Genomic DNA, 15709 nt, shown 5'->3' with positions numbered 1-15709 from the left:
TTCAACAAACTGCAAAAACAGTAGAGGTAGGGCAAGAGGTGAGAGAGAGAGTGATTTCCTCAAGGAGTAGCTACCATCCAACTCCTTCCAAACAGGCTTCACCTATAATAGTACATCAAATGCTGGGGCAGGGCTACAGTAGAGAAGGAATCTCCCAAGGCTGGAAAAGCCAAAGGTTAATCTGGAAAGCTATAGAACTCTGTGGCCAAAAGAACTAGTGAAAGAAATTTCTAGCATTCCCCTGTGATTTGATTCCTAGGCCCTGTTGAGGAGAATCCTGATCCCACCACTGAATCTTCTGAAACCAATGACAAACAGTAACTATTTGAAGCTGCAACCCTTAACTAGTGGCCTGACAGAGAAAGAAACCTGCCCTTTCCTACGAGTAAAATTATTTACTGCAGTTTCAGGTGTTTTTTAATATAAGACATGAAAAAGCAGAAAAATGTAACTCTTAAGAGAAAAAAAAAACAATCAACAGAAGCAGGCTCATAGTTGGCACAGATATTGGAATTAACAGAGAAATTTTTATTTATAAATATGCTAAAGGAGTTAGTGGAAAATGTGGGTGAAATGCATGAACAAATGGTGAATTTCATCAAAATAGTGGAAATTCTATAAAAATTACTAAATACAAATTCTATAACTAAATACAATGCTTTAAAAGAATTCACTTGATAAATTTAACAGCAGATTGGTCACAGCAGAAGAAAGGATCAGTGAACTCACAAAGATAAGTCAATAAAAATTATCCAAATGGAAGTATAAAGGGAAAAATAATAACAACAAAAAAAACTGAAAAAAGCTTCTAAGACATGTGGGATGATATCAAATCATCTAGTGTACATAAACTTAGAGTCCTGGAAAAGAAAATGAAGGAAAAGAACTACTTGAAGGTAAAATGACCAGTAATTTTCCAAAATAATTGGAAGACATCAACCCACAGATAGAGGAAGCTTAGCAAACTCAAGCAGTATAAATATAAAGAAAATAATGCTTAGGTACATCAAAGTAAAATTGTAAACATCATAGATAAAGAGAAAAATCGCAAAAGCACCCGAGGGAGAGGCAATGGATCAGTTCTTTCAGGAAACAACAAAAAGAATTTCAGCTGACTTCTCATCAGAAACAATGTAATATCTTTATTAAGTGCCAAAAGAAAGAAAGAAAACTATAAACCTAGGATACCTTGGGACAATATCTTTCCAAAATGAAGGTGAAAATAAAGAATTTTCAGTTCTACAAAAGCTGAGAGAATTTGTCTCCAGCAGTTCTGCACTAAAAGAAATACTAAAGGGAATGCTTCAGGCTAAAGGGAAATAAAATCATATGGAAGCTAAGATCTGCAGGGAGGAATGCATATTACCAGAAAGGTTAAATATGTAGTCAAAGATAAAGGAAGAAAACCCCAAGAAGAATTTTTCTAATATATTTTAAAATTTTCTTTAATAAACTATTAGCTGTTTAAAGCAAAAATTATAACAATGTACTATGCAATTTATAACTGTAAAAGTAAAATATATTAACAAATGCTCAAAGGTCAAGAGGATTGAAAAACAGAATTCTACAACTGTAAGGTTCTTAGATTGTTTGTAAAGTACTATGAAATCATTTGAAAATAGAGTGATAAATTAATGCATATTATAATTTGAGGAACAAGTATAAAACAGAAAAGAAATAACTGGAAAAAGTCAATAGAGAAAGAGAATAAGGCAAAATATTTTATTAACCTAAAAGAAGTCAGAATAGGAGGAGCAAAGAAACAAAACTCAAATGGAACAAATGAAAAACAAATACTAAGCTGGGAGACTTAAACACAATCATAATAATAATTAGATTAAATGTAAGTGGATTAAATATTCTGGGTTTAAAAAATGGCCAGGATGGATAAAGAACTACATGCTATTTATAAAGGACACACTTTATATATAAGGAAAAAGTATGGAAATAAAAGGATGGAAAATAGATACAAACACTAACCAGAATAAAAGTCAGTATGCTATATTAATGTTAGACAAACTAACTTTAAAACATTAAGTACTACCATAGATTAAAAAAAAAAAGAGTAATGAGCAAAAGGCCAATTCAGCAGAAAGACATAGCAATCTTATATAATGTAGCTTCAAAAGCATGACGCAAAAATTGATAGGCAAACTCACAATTATGACTGGAGATGCTAACACTCTAATCTCAATAATTATTAGTATTAGAACAAGTAAACAAAACATCGGTGATGATAAAGAAGATTTGAACACTGTTACCACCAAACCTCACTGACATTTATAGAACACACACTCAACAATGCACAATATACATTCTTTTGAAGAGTACATGAAAGCTTCACTGAAACTGATCATATGCCAAGCCATAAAACAACTATGGATAAATATCAAAGGACAGAAATTATCAAAGTATTTTCTCTGATAATTGGAATTAAGTTCCTCAACATAACTGTAAATGACACAACACACTTCAAAATAATCCATGAGTTAAAGAAAAACATTTTAAAAATATTTTTAATGTAATGCTCATGAAAACACAACTGTAAAGCTCCTAGAAGATAATCTAGAAGAGTATCTTCATGCTCTTGGAATAGGCAAAAATTTCTTACTCTAAAAATATTAATATAAAAGAAAAAAAGTTGAAAAAAATGGCCTTGATCAAAACTACAAGGTTTGCACATAAAGACACTGTTAAGAATATGAAAAAGTAAACAACAGACTGAGAACATATATATCTGACAAAAGATTTTTAACAATTATGTATCAAAAATTCCTATAAATAAGTGATAAAAGGTCAAATGAAATGCCTTAAGTACATGAAAAGGTGCTCAACATGATTAATTATCAGAGAATTATGTAAACTGAAAGCACAATGAGATACCACTTCGCTCCAACTAAAATGGCTAACAGCCCAAATATTGCTGGGGATGTGAAACAAGTGACAATCCCGTACATTCCTGGTAAGAAATGGTACAAACATTTTGGAAGACTTTCTTATAAAGTCAACCATACACATCTATGAATATAGAATATGTTTTATTTTAGAGAATGAAAACATTCCCACAAAATGTTATACGAAAATGTCATAGCAAACTAGACACTGTTAAAATAGCAGCTTCCAAAATAGACCCAAACTGGAAACATCCTAAATATCTGACAACAACTGAATGAATAAACTATGATATATTCATAAAACAGAATAAACAGTACTTAATAATAAAAAGAAACAAACTGTTGTTACACACAACATGGATGAATCTAATACCATTAAGTTGTGTAATGCCAACCCAAAAAAGTAGTACAAACTCATATTTCATTTATATGAAATCCCAGAACCGAAGAGTTGCTGCTTCTTGAGGGATGGAAAATGACTGTAAAGGAGTACAAAGGAATTTTCTGGAGTGATAAAGATATTTTATATCTTTACAAATTGGAGGTTACATGGCCATATACATTTGTCAAAAACCATTCATCTGTCCTCTTAAAAAAAAAATCTGTATATTTCTTTGTATTTTACCCTAGGACTACACTATTTTTTAAAAACTTAATTCAACTACTAAAAACTAAAGTACATTTTATCTTCCTCATCTGAGATAGTCTTAGACTGATAGTGCCAATTCAATTTAAAATCTAAGTCCTGGGAAGCCCTAGATCCACACCTCTCATTTTTTTAAATTAAATGATAAAACTGAGATTCAGAGAGGTACAATTAACCACTTATATCACTGGCCCAAATGAAACAAGAATCTAGGCTTTTTGAGTTCTAGTCCATACCTTATCGACCACCCCTAAGACTGTGAATGGATGGTTAGGCTGAATTCAGCCCATAGATACGTTTTGTTTGGTCCACACAGCTCACCATAATACCCTCCTTGCTGCCCTCCAAACCCAATCACTTTACTCACTTCACTATTTATTATATGAGTTTAAGTGAGTTTTGAAATGGGCCTGTAAGAACTGATGTCTGTAACCGTGCACTATACCATAATGCTTTCGAAGAACTACAGAAAAACTAAAAACTAAGAAAAGCCCCTACATAAACTATTCTCTCAAATTTTTATACCAAAATATTAGATAACTAAGTCAAAAGTTTATTATGGGGGGGTGGATGTGCTTCCCACATGAGAGGTCCCAGGTACGGTTTCCGGTGCCTCCTAAAAACAAAAACAAACAAAAAACAAGTGAAAAAACCAACTCAGGGGAGCTGATGTAACTCAGTGGTTGAGTGCTGGCTTCCCACATTTGTGGTCCCCAGGTTCGTTACTGGCCCCAGTACCTCAAAAAAAAAAAAAGTTAATGATAAGACTGTACTTAAATTTATACAGCAATAGACCTATCCACCAAAAAAATTTACTTTATTGCTTCCAATCACACAAAGTGTCATTTTTAAATCAAATATTCTGGTTATAAACCACTGACAGATCCAAACATGTTCCTTACATATCATTCATTTACCCATTTACGTACCCAGTCACTAACTCTGTGCTAGGTGTTAAGGAGATACATACATCTTCACACACACCTATCCACAGACTCAAATTCCTCCTAAACAACTGAAAAGTGAAAAACAGCACAAAGCCAAAAGATAGATAACTGAGACCCATTCTTCTATTAGGAAGGAAGGAAAAAGGCTTAAGAGGATCAAGTTGCCTAATGACAGGAAGGACGATATGAGGTAATGTGAGAAAATGACAGGTGACTATTCAAGGAGCTGATTATCGAAATCAAAAGCTTTTTTTCTGATTTAAAACTAAATGTATGTTTTTAAAGGTTCATATTAAACCTAAGTCCCTTCTTCAAGGCTCACCAGTGACATGTTGGTAACGAGTCCGCCCCAGCATCGAATGCATGGCATGTCCCATTTCATGGAAAAGGTTTTCCATCATTCCAGGAGTTAATAAAGTGGGTGAATTCCTTAACGAATGGGGAAGATTCAGCATAAGGACTACAACGGGAAGCTGATAGTCTCCATTTTCCTTTACTCTGCCTCCGCGGATTGTAAAATGGCAATCCTTTAAGAATCAGAAAACATAAAAGGGGAAGAAAACACTAGGTGATAATCTAAAGGATAAAATAATTAAAATGAAAATAAAACTATATCAAAATGCCTAGGTTCAAATTTTAACTGAATTCTTTTCTCATTCTATTTATTTATAGACGCTTTTCCCAGTACCTTTTAGTTTGCTAAAATTTTAATATTTTAGAACAGCAATAATAACATTAAGGTCTGCCAATGTTAACGACTAATGCATTGTTTCAAAAACATGTATTGTTCTGTGCTGGACTGTGGAAGTAGCTGAGATCTATGCCCTCAGTAAGCTCACAATTAAGAGGGAAGGGATAGCATCTAGCTACTAGGGAAAGGAAGAATATTATTGGTATTATTAGTATTATGATAATATTATTATTTTCTACATGCTATGTAATGAACTAGGAGGCACTTTCTCGTGCCTATTCTCTTTATCATTGGGAAGTGATGGGCTCCAAAGTATCAAAAAGCAAGGAATCTGCTTTTGTTTTTGTTTTTTGTTGTTGTTATTTTGATCAGCAACATGATTTCTGTATTGACATTTGGTTCTCAATAACAACATCTAAATGTGTTCTGTCCTTGCAGGTTGCAGTGAGACCGCATTGGATGGAGGGTGTATGTTACCAGCATCTCCCCTGGGGTGGGTGGTGAGAGTGGGATATGCAGCCAGGTGGAGAGCTGCAGCAGGGGTCTTGGTTCTGTGGGTGGAACAAGGAGGCATTTCTGGTGGCCTGCAAACACACAGCACAATCCCTTGCTCCTTCCTAGCTCACAAAAACAATGTTGCTGAGGGAGCTGGAGTGGCAGTTCCAGGAGAGTGGAGGAAAGGCTGGGATGTTACTTTCTTGAGGTCTTTACAGGTCATGCCATTGTACCTTGGCAAGGGGGGGTCTGGGTTAGGTCCAGACAGGTTGGTCCCAATGGATCCAAAGGGGTCAAAGAATGCTCCTGGGAGCACAATGCCCGGAGGAAGCCAATTTGGGGGGCCCAAAAACAAGTCAACAGTACTCTTGGAAAGCGGGATCTCAGGGAAGCCACAATAATGCGACATCTTTGACTCCCAAAGGGATCCTGGTCCTCTCTCCTAACAGCAAAAGGGCCCAAGGGATGACACCCAGGGAGGCCTGGCATGCATGAGGACTCATTAATGCCAGTGATCATTATTACTGTCATTGTTAACATGACCCAGCTATAAGTAGATTCATGGGATTACTTCTATAAAATTTATTCTAAATTCTACCCTAGTATCAAATTTATGTATTTAAGAACTACCATTAGAGACTCTCATTATGGAACTACAATGAGATATAGCTATAAAGTTCACATAAAGACAAAGTTACTGCTGATCTCTTCAAGGGGGACTAGTTCGTAAATAAAGGATCACCTGATGTGGTTTGTTTGCTCGCTGAAAAAAATCACAATAGATGTATCCCAACAATCCTTCAGTTTCATGAACCACAGCCTAGAAAAAAATAATTTAAATTTAGTGGTACATAAGGTCATCAGAAACTCTAAAAATGGATATTAAAAACCATCTTAAGACAAGAAACTGATACAAAACATATATAGCCACAATAACAGATATTATCTTCTTCCCACACCCTCTTTTGCTCCATCTTTCCAATGGTTTTGATTTGGGAATCTGTCTCCAAGACAGGAAATTCTCCTGGAAGGATCCTTCGTCTTGGCTGCCAATTCTCTACAAATCCTCCATAAAACATGCTATACCCCACCCAGAAAGAAAAGGGGATAAGTACAGGCTAGACAATTTCAGAGGCCAAGTAGGCCCCTAATTCTTTTTCCTTCAAATCTTAGGATGTAATAGATTATATGCCCATTGTCCTGAGAAACAACAGAATGTAGCTTCCAGTTTCAGCTGGAAATCAGCAATATTTTGCCTATCTCCAAAAGAGTCTAGAAATAAGGGACAGCTTATAGGAGAGAGTACTCCCTCTTGTCTTTTTTGCCTACATCAGAGCTTGATGATCATGCCAAAAGAAATCCCAATTTTATGCTCTAAAAATGCTGCAAGAACATGTTAGTTTATTCAACACACATGTCCTGAGCACCTACTCTCTCAGGAACTATTGGGGACATTTGGGATACAACAGTGAACACAACTGGCACCCTGCTGTCCCAGTAGCGCTTACACCCCACTGCCAGGTGGCACCTCTCCAACACTTGCATTTTGTTCTTTCATTCTTCTTTTCCTGACTTTGCTTTTCATTATAGTTCTGCATTTGATTAACCTCTTCATTTCTGTATGTAATTAGAGTGGTGAAAAGCCTCTCATTCAAATTATCCTTTTCAAGTGTACCACCACTCTGATTCTGTGTCCACAAAACGTAGTCAAGAAACACCAAGAAAACTCATTGTTCTTGAAACATAATAACTGTAGCAGTGTGTTAAACATACATGCAAAAAATAAAACTACACAAAGTCTTAGTGGTAAACAGATGGCTCAACAAATTCTAAAATATCTTGAGGAAAAAGTAAAAATACTCACACCTCAAATAAAGTGGGCCCTAATAGAAGAAGGATGCACTCGAGGCTTGAAGTTGTCAAATAAGCCAAATAAATCAGGATATGCATTAATATCTGATACAAAAATAAGTCACTACCACATGGGAAGGGAATTGAAAAGAGGAAAGATGACAAAGGCAATGAAATTTGGATTTATCCAAAAGGGACACTAAGCACTGAAGAACTATAAAAGGCAATGGGAAGTTTTCTTATGACTAGAATTCATGAATATATGAAGATATACATGTGAAGAGTCTTTCTATCAAGTTACTCATTTTTTTGTCAGAGAACCAACTCTGCTGTTATATGTTTATATTAATTTAAAGCAACAACCAATTTTAAAGAAAACTGTTTCTCTAAGTAGGCCTAAATCAGAAGTGGCCATTTGGAGTCTTCTTGACATGGAAATAAAGTGGGACACACTCCATCAGGGCAAAGGTCACATAAGGATAAAATCGCTGGTAAGTCCATCACCAACCACAAGGCTAAAGTGATGCCACCTCACACTTGCTGGGGCAGCTTACCAGTTTTCGAACATCTTCACACCACACCTCTCCTTTTTCAGGCTGCTCTGCATACAGTGAAATTCCAAATAGCTGGTTAAACAAACTATTCAGACCTTCCATGCATGCTCCAAGGGAGAAAAATGGGCAATATAAACTGGGTTCAATATTATACCTAAGAGAAGAGAAAGAGGTTCAATAGCATTTTTGTTCACTTCAATTTCTTAAAGCAGATTCATTAACTATTCATTTAATATTTAGAATCACATTAGCTAAAGAAAGATTTGAAAACATGAAAGGTTCTTGCTGTCTTTGGAGGGATGTTCAGACTTAGTTTTCTTCAGAGTAAAGGCCATCTCATTATTTCAAGTATAAACAATGACCCAATCTTGATCCGTTAATTATGCATGCCCTTACGAACCCAATTAAGCAGTCAATCTCAATTAGCCATATTGTACTTATTCCTTTATACCTACTTAGACACAACATATGACCTGGTCGAGCTGTTATGGTAAACCTCACTTTATGAAATGTGCTTTAGTCTAAATAATTGTGACTTATAACATAAATATCAAACAAATCAAAGCCCTAAGGCATACTAAGAGAAAAATATTTTGTTAAGGGAGCAAAATGTCTGTAAACTAAACACGCAGATCTTTACTTATCTCTTTTGTAGTTACATATCTTAAACTGTTGAACTAACATACCGGTAAAGTTAATTATTCTTCATCCAAGAATAATGTTTATGCTCCATATATTCCAACAGAGACCAAAGCACATCCAGAATATCTGATTTGCATGTTCATTTCTGAGTCATTAAGTCAGTCCAGAACTTATAACCAGAGCTAGAAACAATGGCTCTAGAATGATAGTAGGTGCTTTCATAGTTCCATTTCCTAGGATTAACAAAATCTATACAAACTTACATATAAAACATACGTCAACATGCTTATCATTAAATGAGTTACTGGATTTTCCGGGTAAGCATAAATTGTACAACTGAGATTTCAGCTATAGAATTCTAGGAATTGACAACTTAATTTCTGACCTATTTTTTAATAAAAACGGAATCTCTGTGTGGAACAAGACGTTTAGGGCACAGCCTAAAACACTGAGGCATTCACTTATGCACGTAGTCAGCAAACGTGCCAGGAGCAGGAGGCAGGAGATGGAAAGCCTGTCCTTGTCACTGAAGAACTACCTCCCAGCCAGGGAGGCAGAGAAGTGGGCAGGCTACCTGGGTGGCCTCAGGCTGGTGCTGCAGGGCATGAGGTGAACAGAATGAATGGACCGACACCACCCAGCGGGACAGCCAGCCAGCCCAACAGCTTCACTGCAGAAGGGAGGGCAGACGGGCATGGCATATACAGGAGGAGAAGAAGAAAGAACAGGGGTCTGCAGGGCGGCGCGGGCAGAGGGCTGCGGGAAGGGAGAAGCAGTGAGGGAATTCCAGGCAAAAGTAACGGTGTGACAGAAGCATGACGACACGAAAGGGCCTAGTAACGTCTAGAAACTGAGGGTGGTGACATATGTCAGGTAGGGCTCATGATGCTGAGGGGCAGCAGAAAAGAAGCCTGGACAAGGAGGCAGGGCCAGAGAAGAGAAGGCTGGGGGTACTGGGCCTTATTTTGCAGGCATGAGGCTTGTTTATCATCCACCCACCTCTAACAATAAAAGAGTTATGGAGTCTACAACCTAAAAATAAGTGTATTTATGTATTTGTAAACTGTGTGCATGGGCTGCTTTTCCTCTACATTATGAAGCCAAGAGAGGAGAAAAGAAAAGAAAAATAAAGTGAGAAGCCCCAGCATCTCACTTCCATCCCTTCAGTGGAGAGCCTTAGGGATGGGTGCCATTTTGGAGACTGCTGCAGCAGGCAACAGAGAACCATTCTGGAGTGTTCTGGCAGGCTGCAGTGGACAGAACGGAGGGTGGAATGTAGTGGGGGGGGTGGGCAGACAGGAGGCTGGGTCAGTGCTTCCAGCAATAAACTGGTGAGGTCTGAACGAGGGAGGCAGCAGTGGGGTCAAGGGAAGATTAGAAATTTCTCCTTTAGGATGTAAAACTTTCGGGACTAAACGACGGGGTGGATTTGGAGGGTGAGAGAGAAAGACAACTGATTCGGATGACCCTCAGGTCTCTGGCTTGGGCAGATGGGGGGGTGACAGTCATCTAATCAGCCGTGAACACAAATAAACCAAGAGGAGCGTGCGGGTGATGCTGGGAGAAGGAGCGAGGGCACACAGAAAATGAAGTCAGCTCTGGAGACACTGACTTTGAAGTGCTCACCTGCATGACATCAGGCACCCAGGGCGTTAGGATTTAGGAGGCTTCACTGTGTAGGTGTTAGAAGGAGATGCAGTCACTTGGAAGAGCAGCGCGGAGTGAGAAGAGGCAGGGTCAAAAACAGAGCCCTGGAATGCCACATTAGGGCGTGGCATGAAGACTGGGAACAGCGGGAGCTCTTGGGGAACTGAAGGAAGGGGAAATAAGAGCAACTGGGGAGAAGGAGTATCAAACAAGAAGCGGCCAAGGATGCCGAGGCACTCACACCTGTGCAGCAGAGTCCACCCAGGGCCATTGCGCTCCACCTGGACGTGACTGTGGGCAGGGAGGAAATGCCTTATTACTGGACGTGGGAGAGTTTAATATGAGGCGTGAAGTGTATTCTTGACATTTACAGTATGGTAAAGAGTTTCTATAACTGCCCAAGAGCACCAGGTTGGACCCAGAGGCTTGGGTCTGCATCCTGACTCCACTGAGTGCTCACCAGGTACATTTCTGCTTCACCATCTTCATTTATTACTTACCTCACGTGGTTGCTGTAAGGTTTAAGTGACAAAATAAATACAAGTTCTTAGGAAAGTGCCTGCAGTAAGCACTCCACCAGGAGTGATGCTGATGAAGAGGAAGAAAAGGAAGAGGTGGAGGAGGGGCTGGACAGGCACGGGCAGGAACTTAATAGTAGTCATTCTTTATTCTGCCTAGCACCCACTGCACCAGCTGTGGCTGGAAGAACCCTTCTTTCTTACCCTCTTTCTAGAGGTTCAAATGGTCCTGACCACACATACGCCCCACCAGATCTAGGCACAAACACATGACCTTGGCTTTATCAATCTTGAGTCCATCTCTACTGCCAGTTTCCAAGCATTTCTAAACTCCATCCCGGGACTTTCTAGTTACATGAGTCAATTCATTCTCACTTTTGCTTAAGTTAGTTTGAATTGGATTTCTATGAATAATAACTAAAATAGTCCTACATAATATACTAGCCACCTTTTGAACTTAATAGCTTTCAAAATGTTCCTTTTTTAGGTGATATATCTTTTTCACTTGAGAGTGAGAGTCATAAGATTTACTGTTAAGTAGAATGTAACTTTTTAAGGATTAATGCCAAGCTGACTCATTTCAGACTCAGAAAATATTTGTCTGAGTAAATGAAGAGTATCAACACAAAACCCTGCTTTGTGAAATATAAATAATTCACTTATCTTTTATGACATGAAGTCACACCAGACTGATCTTAAAGAATAAAACCACAAGGCGACATTAAAACCACACACAGAGCATCTTAAAATTAAACCCTTTGTACAGTGCAATGGACATATAACTTATTTGATTATTTTTATAGAAAAGAAGCAAAGTAAGGCTAACTACTATATAACCTATTTTATTAAACTATAACCTAAAAATATTCATTGATTTACCTAATGCCCATGACAGCCATATGCCACAGTCAGGAAAAATTCAAGGAAACGATTTAGCTTGGGAAAAAAAATTTTTTTTAAAGATTTATTTATTTATTCCCTTCCCCCACCCTGCTATTTTTGCTGTGTCCATTTGCTGTGTGATCTTCTGTATCTATTTCTATTTTTGTCTTTTCTTCTCATTTTTCTCTTCTAGGACTCACCAGGATTTGATCCTGCGGACCTGTGATGTAGAGAGAGGTTCCCTGTCAGCTGTGCCACCGCAATTCCTGGTTTCTGCTGCACTTCACCTTGACTCTCCTCTTAGTCTCTCCTTTGTTGTGTCATCATCTTGCTGCATGACTCACTTGCGTGGGCACTGGCTCACTGCATCTAAGCACTAGTCCGGGCACTCGGCTCACTGTGTGGGCACTCACATGGTCAATCGGCTTGCTGCAAGCGCACTTGGCTAACCACACGGGTACTGGGTCGCTGCACAGCCATGCCTTTCTCTTCTTTTTTCACCAGGAGGCCCCAGGGATCGAAGCCATAGGATAGGCAGAAGCCCTATTGCTTGAGCCACATCTACTTTCCTTGGAAAAAAATTTTAAGCATAGAATACAGGTTGAAAAAATACATACAACTTCAGCTTTGTATACACTAAATAAAATTATCATAAATGCTCAGAGCGAGCAAGTTGTATTAATTTGAACAATTAAGAACAAATGTAGGGAAGTGGACATGGCTCAACTGATAGAGTATCCACCTACCATATGGAGGATCCAGGATTCCATACCCAGGGCCTCCTGACCCATGTGGTAAGCTGGCCCACACGGAGTGCTGCCATGCACAAGGAGTGCCGTGCCATGCAGGGGCACCCCCACATAGGGGAGCCCCACGCACAAGGAGTGCGCCCCACAAGGAGACCCGCCCCACATGATAAAGTGCAGCCCGCCCAGAGTGGCACTGCACACATGGAGAGCTGACGCAGCAAGAAGACGCAACAAAAAAGAGATGCAGTTTCCTGGTACCACCAGATAATGCAAGCAAACACAGAAGAACACACAGCAAATGGACACAGAGAGCAGAATGGGGTGGAACGGGAGAGAAATAAATAAATCTTAAAAAAAAAAAAAAGAACAAATGTATTACAAAAGTAGTATAGACTTGGTATTTTTTAAAAATCTCTGATACTACTAACAAAAGACAAAAAGTATATTGTCCCATTCTCCTGGCTTGCCATTCCCACTTACATAAAACTTTTATACAAATAGAATAATGCTAGAATAATGCTATTTGTACTATCTCATAACTTGCTTTTTTAATTTAAAAATATAATTTGAGGGGAGTGCATATAGCTTGGTGGTTGAGCACCTGCTTCCCATGTATGAGGTCCTGGGTTCAATCCCTGGTACTTCCTAAAAAACATATATTTTTAAAGTTTTAAAAAAATTATATATATATATATATACACGTATATATATCATTTGAAACACTTTCACTTCAGCACACACAGATTTATCTCATTCTCTGTCATGGGTGGACAACCATCCAGGGCGAGCATCTATCATGATTTATTTAACCAGTCTACTATTCCACTCAGTGTGTGTGCAGGGAAGACAAGGCAGCGAAAGCCTTCAGCTTTGGTGGGGAGGTGTCTTCTCACCCATGCTGTTGGGAATTGCCCACACATGGTGATAGTAAAAGGAATCTACACTTTCATCCATTTTATTATTGATACTAAATTCTCTACAGAAAATGCATCCCATTGTTGCCTGCACCCAAAGCTCACCCCTCCGCTACCCCCGCTCTGCCCCTGCTCCAATTGAGTGGCATTTAGGTTGCTGTTAGTTTTTCTCTGCTAGAAATGATGCCACAGAGGACATCCTTGTCACACCTGTGCAAGCCTAACATAAAATAAACTGCAAAAGTGATCATGTTGCAAAAAGTACGAGACTGAAAATTTTCAAACAGACATTGCCAAATCATGCTCCAAAAAAGCGGTCCTCATTTACATTCCTGTGTTCAAAGGTGCCCTCACTCTTGCCAACACAATTCTGTTATGTTTCTTTCTTTTAATAGATCCCACATTTTCTTTGACTATGCGGTCTGCATTTTATTTTCCTCCTGCTAATTTGGAACATTCATGTTCTGTGTTTAGGTCCTCTGGTGGTTAACTCTACAACTTTTTAAAATATTTAAATATTTATTGGTTTAGTAATTTTAGACACCACCTATTGACTCTCCACTACCATACCATCCACCTCCTACCTCACTGTCCCAATTTGTCTTATTTTTATGAACAGAGATATAAAAATAGAGATAGGTACATCGATGCTCTTGCTCTTTTCAATAGGTGTCAGGAGGAAAGTAGAGCAAACGGTCATCATTTACTGGGTATCCCCAAGAATGCATACCAAAATGGGGAGCAATCACCAGTAGTAGCAAGGAAGAACTGAGCTATTAAGAAATGCTGAGCTTTAAAAGGATTATTCTGGCAGCAGTATATGGACCGTTTGGAATGCAAAACCTCACAATGATGGCAAAAAAAGACTCAATACTGCAATTTCCCTAAGTTTAATCTATAAAGGAAAACCATCCCAGTCAAAATTACACTGCTGTGCTGCTGCTGAAAGCAACTAACATCTGGCGGGTGCTCAGTATGGCAGGAGACTAAGCCTTTTCTATAATATCTCATTTAATATCAAAAACAATTCAACAAGATGATTTTGTTTACCCCATGCTATTAAGAAAACAGAGATTTAGAGAAGATAAGTAACTTTCCCAAGATAACACAGCTAGTAAGAAGAGCTGAGATCTTCTTTTAAATTGTATGATAACGGTATGAGAGTTTTTTTAAAAAATCCCAAAGAAGAGAACTGGGGGCACATTTTTGTTTAGGCAGGAGTACTAAAGTCGTTTTCAACAATATTTATTACAAGCTAAGGTGCTAAAGGAAGCACTATGATTGCGTCATTTATTCTTTCCCAAAATGCTTTTCAAGAAGAGGGACGTACTCTGGGCACATTCAGAGGACTGCAGCCCTGAGTTCACTTCTAACCCTGAGTTCATGCTGGCAATTTAGAAAAGAGTGCTAAGAAGAGAAAGTGTCGTGGTGAGAGTGGAGAGCAGGGAGCTGAGGATATCTGTTGAGGAAAGAATTTTAGGAAATAGGAAATAGTGAGCCATGTCAAACACTTCAGAAGTTAGGGATGTTGAAGATTAAGAAAAGTTCCTGAATTCTATGATTGACAACTTGGAAAGACTAGTTTGGATAGACTGACAGAACTACCAATCCGACTAGAGAGGTTAGAAAGAAGAATTAACTGTGGGGGGCAGTTCAGCAGGAAAAAACCTGAGATGACTACAATCTTTTCAACCATCAAGGAGTGCGCTGTTTTCACTTTGTGCTTTAAGATAAAGTATCTCTTTCCATGTTTGCAGACAAAGGAGAAGAAGCTAAAAGAAAGGAAGAGATTGGAGTTACAGGATGAAGTTGGAATAACCGATGATGCACATCTATAACAGCGCTACAATTAGCAAACCACTTTCCCATCAAGAAACTCCAGTAATCCTTACTTAATTCTTTGAGACAGGTGAAGCAAGAATTATTACCTAATTTTACTTCTGAGGAAACTGAGGCTCAAAGAGATGAGTGATAGTCCAAGGTAGAGAAAGAACTTTGGGTCTGAAGTTAAAATTCCCAGCTTTCTTTCTTACAGGTTCTGTGCTTTGCCCAAGTTATTTGACTTCTTTGAGCCTCAATTTCCTCACCAGGAAAAACTCCCCAATGCTAGAAGGAGAAAGCAGCTGTAACCCTAAGAAATGATGAATCAAAGTGACGAGCGTACTCTAGCACTGCACCAAGTGTTCTGAGTATAAAGATCAGGCTGTGGTTCATTCCACCAGGAAGAAGAGAGAGTGGGAATGGACGGCCAGGGGAGACCATGAAGAGGCAGCACCTGA

At 38.6% G+C, this 15709-nt stretch overlaps 1 protein-coding gene across 3 annotated transcripts in view; it reads right to left on the bottom strand.

Moving 5' to 3' along the window:
• Positions 1 to 15709, bottom strand: part of MIPEP (mitochondrial intermediate peptidase) — a 151390-nt gene that overhangs the window by 96818 nt on the left and 38863 nt on the right. For all 3 annotated transcript variants that reach the window (XM_071208177.1, XM_058277049.2, XM_004453069.5), the window contains exons 11-13: positions 8079 to 8232; positions 6416 to 6493; positions 4810 to 5014 (exon numbers count right to left, since the gene is read on the bottom strand). In XM_071208177.1, the coding sequence (XP_071064278.1) occupies positions 4810 to 5014; positions 6416 to 6493; positions 8079 to 8232 (437 nt within the window). The remainder of the gene's footprint in view (positions 1 to 4809; positions 5015 to 6415; positions 6494 to 8078; positions 8233 to 15709) is intronic.

The sequence above is a fragment of the Dasypus novemcinctus genome, chromosome 15 (assembly GCF_030445035.2).
Source record: "Dasypus novemcinctus isolate mDasNov1 chromosome 15, mDasNov1.1.hap2, whole genome shotgun sequence".
In the NCBI taxonomy this organism is placed as follows: Eukaryota; Metazoa; Chordata; class Mammalia; order Cingulata; family Dasypodidae; genus Dasypus; species Dasypus novemcinctus.
This window is presented reverse-complemented; position numbering and strand designations above follow the sequence as displayed.